This window comes from Spermophilus citellus (genome assembly GCF_964194105.1).
Source record: "Spermophilus citellus genome assembly, chromosome: 9".
NCBI lineage: Eukaryota > Metazoa > Chordata > Mammalia > Rodentia > Sciuridae > Spermophilus > Spermophilus citellus.
The window spans coordinates 77296398-77318327 of NC_138191.1; the positions used below are offsets into that span (position 1 = coordinate 77296398).

The window sequence follows — 21930 nt, forward strand, 5'->3', positions numbered from 1 at the left end:
CAGAATCTGTTCCTGATTCCTGTTAAAGCCATATCTTCTCTTGTTTTTATCATTACAATTCCCTTTTATTTGTGCAGCTTCTTTGCTTATTTGAAAGTACATTCGAAACACAATAAAGTGATCATTTAAGCATGTACTTCAGTCCAAGTAATACCACTCACAAAAACCTACTCCCCATCTTATTTGGATAAAAAACCAAAGTCCTTGAATTCAGCTTTAAGGTGCACCACAGGCCATCCCTGCTATTCCCTGACACAGCATTTCTCTGCATTCATCAATCTGGTAACACCAACCTCCCGTGGAGGCCACCATGCCTTCAAGGACTTTGTACCCACTCTTCCTTCCACCACGACACAGCACACTTTTGCTTTTAGTAGGTCTATGTTTAAATGATAGTTTATCAGAGAGTTCTTCCTTGCCTACCATTTTTTATGAGCCCCCAAGCTAATGTTATCTCCTTTTCTTGTATTTGTTTCATAGCATCTTTTATCACCAAATGACTTCACACTTATTTTTCATGTTTACTGTTTATATCCCTCCATAGAATATACACCCCTTGAAGACAGGGCCCAGGGCCATGAATAGTGCCTTGTATACAGAAGATGTTCTATAAATACTTATTGAACCAACGATAGATTAATTATTTCATGTTTTCCTTATATGTCTTATTCCAGAATTATCATAATATATAGGTACAAGATTTTATGTTCTGTTTCATTTAATTTTTTTTTTTAAAGTCAACCCAGGTGTGCGTAATAAATGAATGGTCTCCTGTAACTGAAACTCAAATGGTGTTAATATTTCATTGGTGGATTGCAAAGCATAAAAATAATGGTAAAATTTAACATTTGCTGAACAGTTAGAGCATCTCATTTAATTCTCACAATACTCCATATTGCAGGCGTTTATTATTATTTCTATTTCACACATGAAAAAGCAGAAAATAAGAAAAAATGAAATAATTTATCACAGGTACTATATAGTCATGAAATAGCAGAGCTATATTCAAAGCTAGGTAGAGTTTCTGATCTTAATCTTCCTTCATACCCTCTTCCTAAGTGTGGCATCTAAATCTGTAAAGAATAAAATAATTCAGTTGTAATTCATATAGATAAAGTGCCTGAGATTAGCTTCTTCCTACCAGAAAGAATAGCAGATAAAAGTTATAATACTCAGTTAAATACCTACTGGCTATGTGAGTTTGGATGGTTTCTTAACCATGCAGAGTTTCAATTTTCTCAGCCTCAAACTGGGTTGCAAAATTCAGAGAACTAGATGAGATAATGCTTGTGCAAAAGTTCTACAAACTGTAAAGTGTTTTGTAAAATAACTTAATTTATTTAGTAATCTGTACTAATGGGTATACACCCTGGATTCAAGCTCTCTGAATTTATGATCAAATGCTTTAACAATTCATTTTAAACTCTATGCAAAATAAAGAGTCTAGCCTTTACCTGGCATCTTACAAGAACACCAAGATGCTCATTAAAAAGCAGAAATCATCAAATGCCTTAGGAGCTGTATATACTGAAATCATGAATAATAAATGCCAACATTTTGACGTGCATTGCCCTCTGCTTTCTTTTCAGGTGGATGGCTCATTCTCTTTGCCATTTTGCTGTGGGTGGCAACAGCTTGCCCTGCATCTTGTGTGGTATGCGCCAAAGATGTAACCCTCTGTCACCAGCTAACCTATATAGTAGGTAATAAAACTAATAACTCTAAAAAGCAGTGTTCGGTGTACCTGGCAAATTCGTTGCCATGCTTTTCATTGTACTGACTGCTCTCTGTGCTCAGCCTGAAAGAGGTAACCTTTTAAAGAGCAGGCCTTTTACAGTAATTAAAGAGACTAGTAACATTATTTTATTTTCTTGTTCCTGGTGGTCTCAACTAAAAGTATTTTAAGACCTTCAGAGATAACTGAGACATTTTTATTGCAAAAGAATTCCACCATTTCATGTTGCTACATCATTAAAACAAAAAAGAAAAATAGATCACTGTAATTCTATTTTTGTCCATACTTTGTACAGATTTGAACCCTACCACCAGCTGAAAAAAATACAAATGAATCAGAAACCTGAACTGCAATTGTTCAGCATTAGTAAGATTAAGTGATGTACCAGTGAAACAGATTATTATCAAAGTGCATCTCATTTTGAAAGTCTGGTCTTTTTTTATTGGTGGTAAATGAGCTGTAGAAATGCTAACAAGATACACTGCCTGTATTCATTACATATTGCTTGCTTAAGTCAACAATTTAATAAGACACCTTATTAACAAATTTGAGGAGAATGTGATTTACATCCTGATATTCAAGAAGAGATAAACAAGCTATAAGCTCTGCCAATGGAGAATTTTCAGAAACAAGCCTAAGTTAAGAGGGTAAAAGATGATAATTTTTTTTTTCATTTCTAAAATCCCAAGACTATACGAATGAAGAAATAGACATTATTATCATTCCCCACAGGAAAGAGGCTGCAAGGTAGGTTTATGCATATATTGTTCAGTATCAGTATTGAAAACACTTAAACACGAAACTCCACCCTTTCAAATGCATTTCCTGACTTTACCACATTTATTTTGTGTGTGATCTGATATAGTTGATGTCTGTAAGAAACAAATATTTCTCATCTACATTGCTGCACCTCTATGTGCTCCTCATTCACAGGATGCCATGTGTGAAGTTAGATCTCACAAACACAGTGAAGTGAATGGATGACTTGTGAGTAGTAAAGTTTTTGTCTAGTTCTAGGCAAGAAGTAATTGACAGAAATAACAGCTTCTCATTCTGAGTTGACAAACCCTAAAAGACTGGGGACCCATACAAAACAACACTCCTCCATCTCTAATCAAAAAACAATGATGAACGGAACAAAATGTCAAACTGACCAGAATTAACAGAATTCAAAGAATCAATAACAAATGCTGAAAAACAAAACAAAACACTCCCAATTTCAGCTTGCTTGTGCTTCAGGGATAGAAGCAATTCTTCCAAAAGAAAGCACTCTGAGAATCCTTTGTCTTTTACAGTTTTTTTTTAATCTCTTTGTTTCAGCTATGCAGTCTGAATTTCCTAAGGGAATTGTGATTTGCTTCCCCCATGGCTGACTGTTCTAATATCACCTGTAGACCTCCCAGGGACAATGGACTCCTCTATTCCTATGACATTGTCATTTACAGTCAAAACAATTTTAGCATGATAAAGATGTGTTATAATAACTCCTGATTATAATACATCTTTATTGAGTTTAAACGCTTTGATTTCTAATGACAGAGCAGTGATAGCTCTGAGGTGATTATGGTGAAGGGATTTAACAGTTGGAAGCCCTGAGTACCACCTGTCATCACATGATGGACTTCATTGGAGGGAACAGATATAAGACAGGAGGCCAAGATGGCTCAGACTATAATGAGAACCCCACTGACACATCCTCGGGTTGTCTGGAGAGAATATAGATCCTTACCAAGTTGCCAACTCTTAGCCTGGAGCTAAAAAGCAAAAACCAATGCTCCTGCTCACTTCCCCCACCCACACCTTTATAGCTGAGAGAGAAGATGATTGACTTCACCGCATAAATATACATTGCTAGCAGAAAACTGTTTAGGGGCTCAGACTCAAGCTTGGCTTTTAGGTGAATCTGATTGGGGAAGCAGAGCTGGTGCAGATCAGTACACTCCCTCTGAGGAAGGAAGCCCAAGAAGCCACCTTCAAAATGCCTTCAATGCAGACAATCCTAAACAATGAATTAACTTTGGCATCAAAAGGAACAGACGGGTTTATGTTTCTGAAATAAACATGTCATAGTAACAGAGAATACAAAAATCCATCATTCTGATAAATAGCCAGTTTCCCCTTAAATTTAGAAGTCAGAGAATCATTTTCATTTTGTTTATTGTTCTTACCCAGGTAATGAGGTTGTTCACAGGGTATCTCCTCTCTACGCCCCCTTCCCTTCCCACCTGTGGATATCCAGTGTCTAGTCTGTGCTTTTCTTCCTTACAGCAGCCCCTGTGACCACGAGGGTTCTCATCATCACTGATGGATACCTCTCCTCTGTGGAGAGGGCAAATCTGTCTCTCCTATTCAATCTCGCCCTGCTCTCCCTGAGCAGGAACAGCATCAAGGATGTTCAGGAAAATGCCCTGTATGGCCTCACAAAGCTGCGGACATTGTTGCTGGAGCACAACCACATATCCAGTTCCTCCCTGGCAGATCATACCTTCAGCAAGCTCCGCCACCTCCAGGTGCTGGTGTTGAGCAACAATGCTCTCCACAGCCTGCGAGGGGCCTGGTTGCGACACACCAGGGGCCTGACCGGACTCCAGGTGGATGGCAATCAGATCACTAATCTCACAGTTAGTTCTTTTGGAGGCACAAATCTCCACCGTCTCAGGCATCTGGATTTATCTAACAATTTTATTTCTTACATTGAGAAAGATGCCTTCCGGCCCCTGCCTCAACTGCAGGAAGTGAACCTTTCCCGAAATAGGTTGGCCCACATGCCGGATGTTTTTACTCCACTGAAGCAGTTAATCCTTCTGAGCTTAGATAAGAACCAATGAAGCTGTACCTGTGATCTCCACCCCTTGGCCCGCTTTCTAAGAAGCTACATTAAGTCCTCTGCTCACACACTCAGGAATGCCAAGGACCTAAACTGCCAGCCATCCCCCACAGCCATGGCCACTGTAAAGAGTGTGCTGAAGCTGTCTGAGACCAACTGCAATTCCAAGCCTCCCAACCTCACTCTGGTTCTGAAGGACAGACTTCCCCTCCTTCCAGGACAGGATGTGGCCCTGCTGACTCTCCTTGGCTTTGCAGGTATGCCAGGGAGAAGTGTGACCTCAGCTCTTTTTTTCTCTTGTGAATATTCTTGAAGTACACTAAATGATGGCTTTCTCGGGGAACTGGGGTAATCTGCTAGGATTGTGGAAGGGAGAGGTTGCCAGTGAACATGGAAAAATGCTGGCTGAGTTGGCATAGGTTGCAAGAATTCCTGTTTCAGAAATGCTATCTAACAGAGGAAAGTGCCCTAGAATTCAAGAGCTCCCAGTTTAAGTAGCATTATAATACTGAGAAAGTTAACTTGTTATTTAGTTTTCAGTTTTCTTGTCTGTAATGTGGGAATAATAGCTACATTCCATCATCCTCCATTTATCAATAAGTATAAGTACATGCCACTAGGAGACAGGGGTTACAAAACTGATGAGACAGACTCTTCACTCAAAGCAGTCACACTTGTGTGTCAAGTTATAGTGGTGTAGTAGTGGGCCTTTCCAGATTCACAAGAAGATGCTATTGGGATGATCACATACATCCTAGTTTACAGTGGGTTGTACAGTAGTGGTTTAGTGCATGAGTTCTGTAGTTCAATTACCCAGGTTTGAATTAAGAACAAGGGCTCTGTTCTTACAAGCTGTATGACTTGGGGGAAGTGATCTGACTCTAAGTGACTTGGTTTTTCTCCTGTTTTAGGCTCTTCTAGGACTTCTGTTTATCCGACTCTTTCATAAACTTGGCTTATACCTTCCCAGTTCAAATGAGAAAGGATAATATCCAATTCTTGATTTAAGAATTAAAATTTTGTTTATGTATTGGCTAAGCATTACTGGATGAATGATATAAAGTGATGCTATTAGTCAAATGTCAAATATGAATGAGATTTCTTGAGTTATTTAGCTCAATCTGTGAATAACCATGATGATGATGATGTGTATGGGTGTTTGTGTGTGTGTATATGTGTTGCTCCAAACTGGAAGACTAGATGCTAAAGGGCAAGGACTAAAGCAATGTACTTTGAATATGTGTTGTAAATAACTATTTGATAATGGGCTTCCAGCATATTAATTGAACATCAAATTTTAAACTTCTAACATTACACTTCTCATCAGAATAGACAGCATCATTTCTTGACAATGAAACTTCCACCAGCAGTAATCAAACTTACCTGTAATGAAATCCAAGTCTTCCCAGAAAGATAAATTGTTTTAAAAACCGTGTAACTATGTCAGTAATTATATGTGCTAAGAAATAATTTACCATAGATGACAAAAGTGATAGCGCAGAAAATAAATTTTCTTTTTGTGATTCTTAGAATACAAGATCTAGGAGATAATTAGTAGATTTTCCAACAAACACACACTGAAATGCACACAGAAAAGCCCTAAGTTATGGGGTTCCAATAGGTTTAGGAAATGCTAGGTTAAACAATGTGAAATAGCCTTATTTATTGCAGCAGTTCCCACAGCCTTTCTTTTGATAATGAACATTATGAATCTTTAAATGGAAGAAAAAAGGTGGAGCATTTCTCAAACTAATTTGATCATGAATTCTTTTTTTCATACAGGATATAATTGAATTAGTGTTTCATATAATGCTATTTTGGTATATTAAAATAGTGTAATTTTCGGTATCCTTTACATTTATATTCAGAAATATATTTTACTAGGTTAACAGCTTTTTTATCAGTATAGAGAAGGATACAAGTTCTAAAAGATTCCAAATATTTTGTCAAAGTGACAGGAAATCTAATATACATGGATACATTCTGATAAATTATATATATGATGATTATGGACATATTGGTTTTAGTGTGTAAAATTATTACATGAATGTATTTTTCATCAATTAATTAATAAATATACTATTATTTTAAGGGATTCTTCTTTAAACTGATTCACTTTTTAAAATATCAGTTTTCTTGACTAAGATTATTCTTCTTATGAAGTGAAATTGTGGTGAATTTGTGTGCCTCTAGATTGTAGAAAAAAGACAAAGAACTATAATTTTGTCTATGATTCCACTTTCTTCTCTATCTGTAACTAAGCTGTGATAAGTCCAAGGAATATAAATAATCATATTCAGTGAATTTAAAACCAATCAGTAAATACTTAGCACCAAACACTAATATTTTGACATTTATTATTCTGTGACCTAGTAAATAAAAAATTTTCATGAAGCTATCATGTGTTTGCAATGGTTCCACAAGAAATTATCGTTAATTCTGCTACTTTTTTTTTTTTGCCAATTCAGAATAATTGTTAGAATACTTTGAAAATATAAACAATGGTCAGGTGTGATGGTGCAGACCTGTAATCCCAGTGACTCAGGAGGCTGAGGCAGAAACATCTCAAGTTCAAGGCCAGCTTCAGCAACTTAGCAAGACCCTGAGCAAATTAGGGACACCCTCTCTCAAAATGAAAAATAAAGAGGGCTGCAGATGTGGCTTAGTGGTTAAGTAAGGAATCAATCCCCAGGACCAAAATAATAATAGTAGTAGTGGTAGTAGTAGTAGTAGTAGTAGTAATAGTAATAGAAACAATGCCCATGGCAATGAAAATTCAAATATATTAGCACATACAACCTGATTACAAGCTTCATGTGCAACTTTTGCTCTCTCACCAAGGAAAGTGACCACACCTGAATGCCATGTCAACAGAAGGAGAATGAGTGGGTCTTTACCACTTAGGCACAATTAGAGAAGAAGGTTTCTCTTATAATCAGGCTATATTCACTTGTATGTCACTGGCTGATGCATGTCTTTAAGAAAACTTAGATCCATCTTTCCTGTATTATTTACTTTAATATTTACATGACACATTCAAAATATTTATGATTGATTCAAGGGATGTTTTTCTGTTACCATTTTCTTGCAAGACCTAGCACAGCAATGTAAAACCTAAGCAACAGCAGAAGGGTTAAGGTTTGGATCCTAAATGTCCCCTAAAGGCTCATATATTAAAGGCTCGATCACCAGCCTATAGCACTATGGGAGAGGGCAGAACCTTTAGGAGGTGGGGCCTTGTGGAAGGAAATTAAGTCATTGAATACATGTCTCTGAAGTGGGTACTGTGATCCCAGACCCTTCCTCTTGTTCTTTGCTTCCCTGCTACAATGAGATGAGCAGCTTCACTCCCCCACATGCTACTTGGCATGATGGTTGCCTTGATATAATTACAAAACAATAGTCAATTAACCATGAACTGAGACCTCAGCAAGTAAGAGCCAAAATAAACCTTTCCTCCTTATAATTTGATTTTTTTCAGGTATTCTGTCATAACAACAGTAAACTAACACAAGAGTAATCATAATTCCACAATTCAAACTTTACTGTATCAAAGTGCTGTATTAAACATAATATATATATATATATATATATATATATATATATATATATATATATTCTATTTAATCCTGGGTAGTATTATCCCTGTGTGAGAGAGGAGGAAAACTAAGGCTCTCCCTCCAGACTGCCAGCTGATGATTGGCTCACAGCCGCCCCAGCAACATATAGCTGATTGGCTCCTCTGCGTTGATGATCATTGGGCTGCTTCCCTGCCCTTTCAGACCACAGAGCTGCTCACTGGGGGACTTCTTTGGCTCCGCCCATGCGACCCCGCCAATCGGCCTCAAGAGCAGGAGGATATTGGGAGGTAGTGAGGCGTGTGTTGGTGTGAGAGGCTTGTGGGAAGCCCGTGGTGGCAGTTGGGCTCTGAGGGTTTTTCTTAAGGAGCTGTTTTGTTTGGCGTGTGTGGTTCTAAAAATAAAGTTAGTTTCTTTTGACAAGTGGCTCCTGAATTGTGCCCAGCCAGACTGCGGCATTTGGTGGCCCGTACGGGGAAACAACCCAATGAACATCACCGCAGAGGAGCCAATCAGCTAGATGTTGCTGGGGCCGCTGTGAGCCAGTCATCAGCCGGCAGCTGGAAGTTTGCTGGGGCCCCTTTGGCTGTGGCTCTCAACACTCTCAGATACTAGAAAATACCCAAGAAAAGTGTCATAACAGCACTTTGAATTCTGAGTTTTCTATGTAAAAAATAAGGAATATTTTCACTTATTTTTAACATTAAAACCCAAATCAAATCTTTGTTTGGAATAATGTATACTCTAGGATGCAGCAATAAAATGGTTATGATCTAATTTTTGTTACCACTTTAAGAAAATATGAGAACTTTAAGATTAAATTATTTTAAGATATTATAGTCCTTTTTGAGAGCACATTGTAAAATAAGTTAAAATGGGTTTATAATATCTGTAGATCTGGTAAACTATACAATTATTGGAGGATTTCACTAGAAACTGTCATTGTCTCTCCTTAATCTTCATCTTTAACAGAAAAAAAAGGAAATGAAACAATCATGCCTAACACATTCCCTTTCCTTTCAAGTTCAAAATATCACATTAATATTGTTACCAATTGAGAGAACCAAGCATAGTACTGCCAATCAGTGAGCCTAGAATATTGTGATCATCTTATTCACTGTCCTTATTTCCTGAGGAGGAAACTTACTTGTCAAAGTAAGTTTGAAGACTGGGCTTCAAACACAGATTTTTTTTAGTCCTACAGACATGATGTTTTGCTGATCACCATTTTGGGGATTTATGATTTGATCAGCCAGTGCTTTCATTATCAGAACTTATAAACAGAATTACTTCCATTTATTTAAGAATATTCTATCAAACTTCTAGAGTACCTTTCTGACAGAGTTGTGGGCATTGAGGGTAGAACCTTCATCAAGACTGAAATGTCTGTTTCCTGACAGTGCTTACTTCCAGCATGGGAGAACAGACATTGAACAGACAAATAAAGGAATGGAAACATTATTCTGTCATCAATTTTAAGAAACAAAGGAAATCACTGTGGTAGATGGGTAAACTTTGGCTTGAACTTTTAGGTGGTTGAGAGCGTCCTTTCTCAAGATGGGGCAAAGTAAAGAAGAAAAAGAGGTTAGTCTGTGTTTCAGTCAGCTTTTGCATCACTGTGATCAGAAGACCTGACAAAAACAGTTTTAGAGGAGGAAACGTTTGCTTGGTGCTCATGGTTTTGCTCTGAGCCCAAGGTGAGGTAGAACATCATGGCAAAAGGGTGAGAAGGAGGAAAACAGCTCAGGTCATGGCAACCAGAAACCAGAGAAAGCTCTACTTACCAGGGACAAAATATAAACCTCAAAGGCACAAACCAGGTGACCTACCTCCTCCAGGTACACACTACCTTCTGTCAGTTACCACATGTTAACCTCTTTAAGAGGGTTGATGCACTGATTTGGTTAAGATTCTTATAACCCAATCATTTCACCTATAAACTTTCTTGCATTATCTCACACATGAGCTTTTGGGAGAATCTCCCTGCAAACTGTAACAGTCTGCACTTGGGTTTGAGAAAATGGCCACTTACAATATTCCTCAGAGGTCAAGCTATGCCTGCAAAGCCCACAAATGACAGTACCATTGGAGATCAGATCTCGTTCATTTTTCCATGGCAGTTTATAAAGGGGAGTGATCTTTGCAAGACAGAAAAACCAGTAAAAGCACCAAGAAATCTGGAAGTACTGATTTAAAGGATAAATAAAGTCCAAATAAGCAGAGATAAGAGAAGGTGTTACAAACATCACTAAGAGAATATACAAAGGCTAGGCAGTATATTTTAATTTTAATGAACTAAAGAATTTGCAATATAGTGTTTGAATGTTGGGAATAATGAAAAATAAGATTAGAAAGGGAGGCAATGACCAGATTGCATTGCAAGTGTCAGGGAAGTTTGGTCTTTTTGCTGATAGGAAGCCAGAGAGTTGGGGTGGTGGTGAATGTTCAGGATGATTAAAATATGACAATAGTATATTACATCCATTTATCTTTTAGGGGGATGAGGTCAAGGTACATGAGATGTTTTACAGGGCATATGATAATTTCAGCTTCCTTTTATTAACTATGAAACTATCAAATAGGAAGCTGGGAATTAAATTGGTTTCCCACAGGCAGAAAAATAATTTTAATGCAAGAATTCTTCTATTTTGAATGATTTTTAATCTGTTAAAAATCTCTGTTTTTCTTACCAAAAAGATTCCAGATGGTGTTGTTATAATTTTTAATATATATATAAAGAAAAATCCAAACTGGAAAGCAGAACAATGTCGATTAAAATAGCCTCTGTTTGGCCTGATATTTCTCCAAATGGTGATGGACTTCCCACTCACTCTGATGCCCTTTAAGCCATTAACCTTTATATTTGTGGGCTTCACATTTGGTGATTTATATGTCTCTTCCTATGATGTTATCTTTTAATGGTCTCTCTATTTGTCACAGGAGCTGTTGGTCTCACTTGCCTAGGTTTAGTTGTATTTAACTGGAAACTCCAACAAGGCAAAGCAAATGAACACACATCAGAAAACCTTTGTTGCAGAACCTTGGATGAATCCCTGTGTGCTCATGAGGCAAGAAATTACCACGCTAAGGGATACTGTAACTGCCACTTAACTCAGGAAAACGAGATAAAGGTCATGTCCATTGTGGGGCCCAGAAAGGAAATGCCACTTTTACAGGAAAACAGCCATCAAGCAACATTGGCCTCTGAGTCCACAGCCCCTGACGGATCATTTAGAAACTTGAAAGGGAAGGACCATGGGGCAGACAGCACTTTCTTTTGCCTGGATAGCAGACTGCTGCAGACAGGATGTACAGATCCTCCTGGGAATAGGGCAGTTTTTAATGATGCAGGCTTAGTTACAAGATATTGTCCAAAAAGAGTTGAAAAGCTAAGGAATCCTGAGCCTGGAGAAGTCCAATCTCAAACCCTGCCACAGCATGTAACAAGAACAATAGGTGAGTTTGTCTTGTTTTAAGAAAACCCCACTCTGTTTAATTCCCTCTGAAGGAGAGAACCTCTTTTAATTTCCTCAACAGGAAAATGCCATAAAAATCACTGTTTATTCCTCTTCTAAAGATCTGAAGCTACTGTGACTTTGTGTGTTTGTGTGTGTGTTTGGGGTGAGGTGCACCCCACTCTCAGAAGCTAAGTGTGCATCTCTTGTCTACTGGAAGTGAATTTTGAGACCCAATGCTTAACAATGTTTACCCAAAAAAAGAAAAAAGAAAGAAAGAAAAAAATAGAAAGACGGAAAATAAGAAATAGCAAAAAAAGAACTATTTTAAATAGCAATGGTGCTATTCAGATTTATGGGACAGTGACTATTAGCTTTCATTCCAACATCCTCTGAGCTCTAATGTCAATTCTGCAGTAAGCAACCTTCCCAGAGCATGACATGTTAGAAGAATGGGCCTTCTAATGCTAGTGATTCATTTTGGGAATGATGTCAAGAAACATACTTTGCTTGCTGAGCTGTCAAGGATGATAACTTCCCAGTTCAGAGAAAGTCAGGACTTAATTCATTGTCCCATGCTGGGAGCCAAGTGAATCTGGCCATGACATCTACCCACTGTACATGGGTGATGTCAATATTTAGGTGGTGGCAATGAATTAAATGTCTTCCTTTTTCTTCCTGAATAGTAAGACGATGTTTTTCAGGCTCTGCAGTGAAAACTTTGACAGCTGCTCTGAAAAGAGATTCCTGTCACTTATTTGAATTAGTTTACAACAGAGTTTTTTCTCAGAATATGAATGACAGAGGTGCTGTATCAACAAATTTGTACCACCAGGATCTGGCCCTAAGAATGGATTTGGGGACAAATGGATAAGGATGAAACCATATATTATTTTCTATGTGGCACAAGGCAGGATGTGAGTTTATCTGACTGCATTCCTCATGCTCCATTTCTTGCCAGTTCTGGGGACTGATGATTGACTCAAGAGAGAGATGGCCAAGGAAGGAAACATCTGCCACAGAAACCAGAGAAGACTGGTTTATTTTATAAAGAAATAAGTACTTAGCCTTTCAATAGAATCATACTTTAGGCAGATGTTCCATTTTAACTTTTAAAATGCCTTCAACTTCTCCGTGGAAAACGTCTATAATGAAGAAAATGTGGGTTCGTAACTATTTAGAAACCTGGGCCTTGTTTTACACAGAAGACATTGGTTTGCCAGGTTATTAAAACTACTGAAATTCTGCTTCATGCCAGGCATTGTATTGGAGCTATGAAGTCCTGGTAGCTGAGGAGAAGATAGCCAAGGCTATATTTGCTCCAGAATAAAAGACAGGGAGGAGACAGTGATGTTATATTCATGCCTAGTAACTTGGGAAAGCAGAATTATAGACTTTCATGGATGGGGGGAATCTAGAGATGATCAAGTCTAAGTGTTCTTATTATTTATCTTTGATTTCCAGAACTCTCTGAGAATATGATAAAGAGCACAAATGTATTTCTCAGTATAATTCATATATGTGCATAACAATTCCACATGCTCCAACCTTCTAAAACCCAGAGAGTAAGTAGTTTTTCTAAGGCCACCCACAAAGTTGATGGCAGATCTTAGATTATAATTGGATACTCATTTGGGCTTAGTCAATATACTAGTCAGCTCTCATCTCTGTGACCAAAATACCTGAGAAGAACAACTTAGAGAAGGAAAAGTTTATTTTGACCTCACAGTTTCAAAGGTCTCAGCTTCTGGTTGGCTAACTCCATTGCTCCAAGGTGAGGCAAAGCATCATGGCCAAAGGGCTCAGTAGAGGTAAGTTGCTCAGCTCACTGTGGCAGGAAGCAGAAAGAAGGGAAGAGGTGGGGAAGATGAGCTTTTCCAAGGTATGTTCCCAGTGACCCACCTACTTGAGCCATGCCCTACCTGCCTACAGTTTCCACCCAGTGTAGTTGTTCTTTCAAATTACTAAAACATTAACTGTATCAATCTACTGATTAGGTTATGGCTTTCATAATCTAATCATTGCACCTCTAAATATGTCTGCATTAACACAAGAGCTTTTAGAGGATACCTTATATCCAAATTATAATGATTCACTTCTTTCTTTTTGTCATTGAATACAAATACTTTCTTCTTTCTTTACATAGACCATTTCACAAAATAGAAGAAAGCACACTAATAAGATATGATTTGAAATTCAATGCTCATTATGGGTAAGAGGAAAGAATTTAGTGTCAGACAGATGTGGGCTCAAGCCCTTGCCATATCACTTAGCTCATGAATAACTGGGGAAAACATCAACCTCTCCAAACATGCTTCTTTGTCTATAAATATTATAAGGTAATAGGAGATTTTCAAGGACTCATAACTTTTGTAAAATATCAAATGAGATACATACCAAATGCATATAGAATAGCACATTGCCTAGCTTTTAGTATATGCTCAATTAACTATATTAATATGCCATTAATATTATTTAATATGTGTCACTAATTTATATTTACCTATACCATTAAAAGTCCCAGGCAGAGACTGAGGTAACATGAACCAGGTCATAATTCAAAATTCTTATTTATTTAACAAATATTTAATGAATATTGAATTAAGTTATTGAGCCAACAAGCATTTCCCTTTTGTTGTCTAGGTTATTTTCTTTTTGATCTCTGAACATAACCATGTTATTTCTAATGTTTGAGTTTCAAAAAAGAAATGAATGCAGAAAAAAATTACTATTCCATTTGAAAAGGATTCAGATATTATTCATATTTAAAGCAAATCTAACCAACAACTAAAGATGTACAACTATGGATAATATTTATATTTCTAATTCTACAACTTCTAAGTCAGCCTCACTGCTGACTGAAACGTGGCCATAAAGAATGCCATTGTAAACATACCAAACCGCCAAATATCCTTTGTGGATTTGGCTAAAAATTAGGGAATATTCAAGAACTGTTATAATCAGAGGAGTCATTTTTGCACTTTCCATAAGGTTCCTAAGCATCTGTTTGGTTAGGGATTTAAAACTCTGCCCAGTGCTAAAATCCTGCATTTATTGTTCAGCAGATATCAGTGGTGACACATTTAGAAGAAGATATGCAACATCCGCTTCAGCCTTGGCAAGAGAAACTCTTGAAAAGCATTTAACAAATGGATCATGGCAACCTCCAATAGAAAAAGAAGACAATGGCTTACAACCTCACAGGCAGAGACATTTTATTACAAGCTCATCACCCAAGCCCTGTATGCCTGAGAAGCACTATGTGCAAAAGATCTTATGCAAACATAGACCAAAATATGATGACCCATGTGGACTGTTAAAATGGAGCAAGCCCAGGTATTTTCAGACAAAGAACTCCCTTATCTGTAAATATGTACCATATAATCAATTTCAAGATTATATGAAAGAAAAGAAGTCAAGTCGTACAGAATATTCAAAGTCTGAGAAAGAGCAAATCCAAATTAACAGTGCAATAGAAAAATTCCTTATGAGTGAGAATAACACAGATTTATCAAGGTTATCAAGAAAATTCAAGAAAACATATTCCCCAAAGAGGGTTAGCTATTGTGATCCTGACTTAGTAGGGGAAAAAAGATTGGTGAAATCACCCAAAACATCAACACACTGGAAACAGCAGGAAAATCAAAGTAATCAGATGACCACCTTGGATCTCAAAACAAGCAAAGGAGGACAATGGTTTACTGAGTCACAGATTATCAAAAAGAAGAGAATCAAACAATCTGGTCACAATGGGAAAACTAAAGGACAAAATTTAAGGAAAAAATTAAATTTACATCCTTTTAGAAAAGTCAGAGTCCATCCAGAAAAATCCTCACCAGAACTCCTCAGAAAGTGTAAACAAGCAGTGATACCTCTTAAGACATTCCCCAAAACTTCTGATAAAAAAACTAAGATAAATCTTGTGTCTTCTGCAGATTTCCTTCAACAGTCAGAGAGTAACAACTACGTTAAACTCACTCCAAAAAGGCTGTCTCTTGAACATGCCCCAAAGCAGACCCCAACTTACAAAAGAAGTACTAAAAATGCCCCTCTCCTCAGTGCTAACCATTTGTCCATGGGCAACCAGAGCTCTGTAAAGGGCAATTGTTACCCAACTGGTCAGGTTCCTAATGGAAACTCATCAACTGTGCCTCAGCCTACACCCCAGAATATCCAGCACGGGCTCTCACTTTCTCAGTTCTCAATGGAGCAAATGGAATGTACATCTCAGTTTCAACCAGAAGTTTCTAGTTATTCACCAGCTACTTCAGAAAATGTGGGAAATAACATTTTTCCATTTCAGCATTCCAGGGGAGTTATTGATCAAGGGGCAACAGAGTCCAGAGAGCTCATGGGGCAGAACGAATCAAAGTCCAGTGAGCTAAACCAGTCCCCTCAGTCCATGAGAAACCAAGCACAATTTCTAAGTGTTTACAAGACTGACACTTACAACAAGGAATGTACTTCAGAGCAAAATCAAGCTTTACAATGTAAGGAACAAAACTTAAGTCATGAACAACTTGAAAATGAAGAAAAAACATTAATGACAAAACCCAAAATATCACATCCAATTGTGGAAAGTTGTATTATGGATAAGGAAGGAAATGAAGTAGGGAAAAATACAGAAACTTATGATTCCTCTCTTATTCCCTGGACACAGTCCAAGAACAACCTACCATTTATGATGACAAATTCTATTCCACACCAAAATAGAAGAGAGCTTCCCAAGGATATCAGTACTTCTACTCTTAGTAGTCAAGCCATTTGGCATCTAACCAACAGTAGCGAAAAAATAAGCGACAGCGCACATGTATTGCCCAGAGATGACAGCACTGAAGCTCTGGAGATAAAAATAGTAGAAAAAGAAGGGGAAAGTATCCTTGATGAAAGCAGACCAATTCTAGTATGTTCATTTGTGCCACACAAATGACCTCAAAGGGCATCACAATCAGAGGGCAGCAAACTTGGGTAAATGGGAAAAGTGAGAAACACGTATTCTGTGATTCAAACTCTGTTGAGGAGACCATTACAGTTAAAGATCCGAGGATCACAAGTTCCCAGGAAACCAAAAATAGAATACCTCACAGTGAAGCAGATCTTCAAATTAACAGTCATATGCACGATTTGAGAGAAATTCAAAATATGCAGCCAGATAAAGATAGCAGTGCACACAGAGAAGGTGAAATGGCAGCGGAGAGACATGCAGTGCTTCCTCTCTCACCAGAGTTAAAAGACATTCGTTTTGAGCCAGAAAATGAGGTGCCTCTAATTCCTAGCAGAATAAATGAAGCTGAAAACTCTGTTCCAAAACCTGTACTGCATCCACCATCTGCTGAATATGCTAATACATCACCTTTAGAAGCAGAGCAAAGTGAACAAAATAACTCAAATAATAATCACTTTCTAGCTTAGCTCTCTTCAAAAGGACACACAAATACCCTCTAGCCTTTGTATGCATTTAAAATGCATTATTTTGGAGAACAAAACCTCAGCAATTCTTAGTTATCAACAGAAGTTCACAGTTGAAAATAATTTAAAAAATCAAAGATGGAGCCACAGAATATGTTTGATACAATTAACTGAGAAGGCTTTTTTAACAAATGGGAAAATGGGAAAGAAAAGTTTTACCCAGTCCTGGAAAAGCAATCAAACACTAAAAGAAATAAAAAGCCTCAAATTAAAGGGTAGATATTTAAAAAGCATTTTAGTAGAGGTACTTTTAGTGTTTATTTTATGGAAATCATTATAAAAATCTTAATTAGTGGCACTACAGTATTACCTTATTCAGAGATGACTATGTATTCATATTTGAGCCCAATTTGTTTTCCTAATTATGATATGAAAATAAAATTTCAGCTTTTTTGTTAGTTGTAGTCTAGCTGATATGTATAACAGCATATTTTGTGGTTTTGTAACTGTTCTGTTGATAATTATCCTAGATCTTAAGTAGAAGTCTTTAAAAGCTATTATTTCTCTGAGGAAAAAAAAATTAAGGATTTCCAGGGATAGCAGGATGTTTCTGTAAATTCTGCAAATTCCTATAAATCCACTAGGTGGAGATCTCAGCTTCAGAAGAACAAACTGGGCTTCAAGTTCAACACAATGGATCTTGAACAAAAGGAATTTTAATGAGCTTTATTGCCAATTGTTATTAATTTAAGATTTTAAGAACTAAATAATCCATTGGCATGTAGCTTTCAAGGTTTGATCTCCTGAGTTTAGCATGCCTCTATTGTTCTGTGTGAGTACTCCTCCTTATGCACAGGAATTAAATGTGCTTATAAATATTACATTTAAAGCAATAGCAGAATAAACATCTTTTAATTAAAGACACATTTATTAAAAAAATATAAGCACACACAATTTTATTTATGCCCCAGTAAAATGTTTAGAGCATACTTTCATGGCATAGAATGTTATAATATTTCACATTTTCTAGGGGAGAAAAAGGTTTAAAAGGAAGCAAACTTCTCTCTTTGTTTCTGTACAGGTCTCCGTATCTTTATCTTTACTAGAACAATATGCATATTGCTTACATGCCCCACCTATGTTCTTTATCCCTTCTTATTCAGAATTGTCAGCAAAAAAGACTTAACTTTTTCAATTTGAATTTTTAGCCTTCTTCCTCTTTTCTCACCAAGATTCAGAACTCTCTTGCTTTTAACTTCAAATCCTGTCCCTGTCATATTATTCGGCCTCTTTGCCTGAGCTTAACTCTGTGCCATCTGTCTGCTTTCCCTGCTTCCATTTCATTCTCTTAAGCACCTTTAAGGTGAGAAGAGCATCTGTGCCAACTACCTGCATGACAAGCTTATTTGAATCCCCCACTCCCCAGCTTTGTAGATCAGGTTACTTTTTTTCTCTGTTGCTGTCTTTACTTTTCTCTTTCTATTTTTTAAAGCATTATCCCTTTATCATAGAGTGCTTAGCTTCCTTCTCTCTCCTCACTGCCAACAGTATCCCTGATATGTAAGGGCCAACACCTACTCTTGGTTACTAGCTGCCTTTCAGAAGGCACCAATGATAGTTTTAGACATTTTCCTCTTTTCCATTTCTGAAATCCACTCTTTCACCTCTTTATGATGCTGCCTTTGAAATGGTTGTCAGGGTTACCCTTGGTCCCAAATCCATGGTTGTCATTGTGGTCCCTGTGTTCCAATCAACAAGATCCCTGTAACACAGTGCACGATTGGCTGACCTGACTTCAGTATCTTTTCCTTCAGTTTTTACCTAGTCATTCCCAGCTTTTGGAGGCACATATGACTAGGGTGCTTGTTCAAATGCAGTCTCAGGTTCCATACAAGAGATTTTCATTCTGTAGAACTAGGATGGAGCTCCAGAATCTTCTTTTTAACAACAATTCTGGATAATCTGGAGTATGTATTTTCCTGCTCACATGCTGAGAAAAAAAGGTTTAGCTATACCAATGAACACCAGAAGATTATTCAATGTTTGTTTCTTAATAGAAACTACATATAAATTTTAAGTCAATAAACCCTTCATACCCAATTCAAATAAATTTTGAAAAAAAATCACTTTTATATATATTTTCACTGCTTTAGAGACAAAGATAGATTACTTATAACTTCATGTCCAAATTCCCATTCAGGTTTCCAAGGTTTTCCAAATATGATTCTATCAGGATTCTTTTCTACCTCACATTGCTTTCTAACAACCTCCAGAGGACCTCATATTGCTTTCTAACAACTTCCAAAGAACTGGTATTCTCACTGTCCTCTGTGTACCATATTTGAGTCTTGACTAAGAAGATACATATATGAGAAAATACTGGGTTTCAAATTCAAGGAATGAGGAAAGTATAGATATGAAAGAACAATTCGTAAAGAAAGTAAGGAACAGGATAGCATGATGTTGGTATCTTAGATCCAAAGAAGAACTTGTTTCAAAGGATATCTGTCACAGAAATTTAACCTCTCAGTGGTTACAATGTTCCAACAACTAGTAGGTCCCTTGTCCTTTTTCTCCCAATGAATTTGTACATGTCCTCCTTGCTTGAGTTGGGTTATTATCTCACTAACCCTTCATTCTGCAAGCTCCTATATATGGTTCATGATCTCCCCTCAAGTATCACTTCTTATGGGAAAGTTTCCCTAACCTATGATATCTCCAACTTGCTAGTATTCTTTTAGTATGCATTACCATAAAGTCTTTTTTCCTTTAATCTTGGCTTTAACTGTAGAATCATTAATATGTGCCTTTAATTAATCTCCATATAACTACTGGACTTAAAGTCCATGAAGAGTGCATCTTAAATCCTCAGCCCCTTTCATTGGACAGTATATAGTAAGAACTCAAATTAATTGTTGAAGGAAAATAAAAATTATATCATTGTTCCCTTTTTTTTTTCACCACTCAGTCTACTGACATGGTAAAGACCTTGCTGGGTGACATAATGATGACAGAAGCAGCTCAACTTTACAGTGGGGGGTGGATAGCAAGGCCAAGCCAGGACTGAATTGAGAAGTTCAGACATTGCCAGAAAGTTGGAGATTTGTTTTCCTAATGTGTTTTCTCTTTCTCTTCCTCCCTGAACCTCATCACTACAGCTCAGACTCACTGCTTAGCCCCATGATGTTCCCACTAAGCAATTTATTTGGGATATATATATATATATATATATATATATATATATATATATCTTTAATAATGTCCTCCTTTAGCCCTATTACTATTTCTCTTTCTCATTTCCCAATGTTTTGCTTGAGGCATACATTCTACCCTAAACATGCTTTTAGAAAAAGCCAATGATTTGCTTTTATCTCCAAATGAAAACTTCCACATGTCCTTTATCTATGATCATGGGATTAGCTAATAAAATAAAAAAGATTCTCTTGATGGCTGTTTTATGTGTAACTTTGGTACAACTCTCTTTATACAGAGAGAAAGGACATCTGTATTGGGTGCTTGACACATTTATCCTGAGAATATATGCCTGAGGTTCATGTTGAAAACAAAGACAAGTTTTGCCAAATTATTTTAACTCACATAATTTTCAAGATAAAATTTCCTAGATCTCAAAATCTAGATATGGAACTAGAGGTATTGACAAGCAAGTGTGGTATTTGTTCACTTACTCAGCAAAAAAAAAAAGAAAGCATCTAATAGGTGATAAGTCGTAGGGTGATAGCAATGACAAAACAAAACAGGCAATCATCATCATCGTCGTCATCATCATCATCATCATCATCCCTGCTTCTATGTTCTATGGAGCTAATGTTTGGTAGTGAGAAGATTCTTAGCCTATAGCATGTCAGAAGGACTGGCCAGAAGTTTATCTGAAATACTCAATCCATATTCCACAAGAACCTTTATTTTCTTCATAAGAGTTTCTGTGCTCTCAAGTGGGATTAGATAATGACTTGGTTTTTACCTTTAGAAAAAGGAGGGGTTTGCCTTTAGAAAAAGAATAAGAAACTTGTTTTCTCTGTCTAAATGTGTGGACATTTTACTTTGTTGAGGTACTTTCTGAAATAATAATAGCCACACTTTATCGGCTCCCTTGTCGAAGAGTGATAAAGTGTCTAGGATTGATCAGAAACAAGATTGTATAAGAAAACAACAACAATAACTAGGATGATTTGGGCTGGCAAACAAAAGCCATTAAGCTTTTTTTTGTATGAGAATTTCCAGGGTGAAGAACACAGACTAATACCCTCCATTCAAAGGAAAAGACTCAATGGATATACTGATGTCAAGACACAAGGATTTCAATAAATCAGAAAATAACTGGCCAAGGAATTCTTGGACACACGACTGAACTGTAACACCAGGAGAGAAGCTGTAGGACCAACTCAGTCAATCTCTGAGAATAGTAGACATCACCTGATATGGCACACAAAGTGAGAAGAATCACTTTATGGAGACTAATGGTCTGCTATTTTTTCCTAGTTATAGATTGTCATTCCCCCTCTACTCTCTTAGATTTAAGACCACATTAAAAATATTCTTTTGGCTGTTTAAATATCCTCCTTTACTTTTACTTACTCTTTCCGTAGCATTGTTCTCTTCATTTGAGCTCTAAGTCTATGTTATTAACCACATCATCAATCACTTAGAGAAGTAACAGAGGACTAGGACTCAGGTCTTCTGATTACTTCTGCTTGAGCTGGTGCTCCTGAAGACTACTTTCTCTGGGGTCTCTGCCTGAAAGCCTACTTTGCATCAAAAGCCAACCCAAATCCATCTTGTACCAATTTCTTTTGTCAGAAAAAGACTAAGTGTGGCTCAAGTATAGTTAATAAAATTGCAGCTGAGATAAGACTGTGAGTCATCTCTCATACCCTGGTCTCTCTCTTACTAATCAGTTGTAAGAAA

The 21930-nt window shown here is 37.1% G+C and overlaps 2 protein-coding genes across 2 annotated transcripts in view; one reads left to right on the plus strand and one right to left on the minus strand.

Annotated features, from left to right (window-relative positions):
- The window catches only part of LOC308655620 (serine/threonine-protein kinase TNNI3K), a gene marked incomplete at its 5' end in the record, with an annotated part of 300765 nt that overhangs the window by 56932 nt on the left and 221903 nt on the right, over positions 1-21930 (minus strand). The gene's annotated exons all lie outside the window — the stretch shown is intronic.
- On the plus strand, positions 1762-21776 carry LRRC53 (leucine rich repeat containing 53; the record flags this gene model as incomplete). Its single annotated transcript, XM_081308153.1, is given in 6 exon segments — positions 1762-1807; positions 4004-4560; positions 4564-4819; positions 11081-11596; positions 14661-16484; positions 16487-21776. Coding segments are annotated over 6 exon segments (3720 nt in total). The 3' UTR covers positions 17008-21776.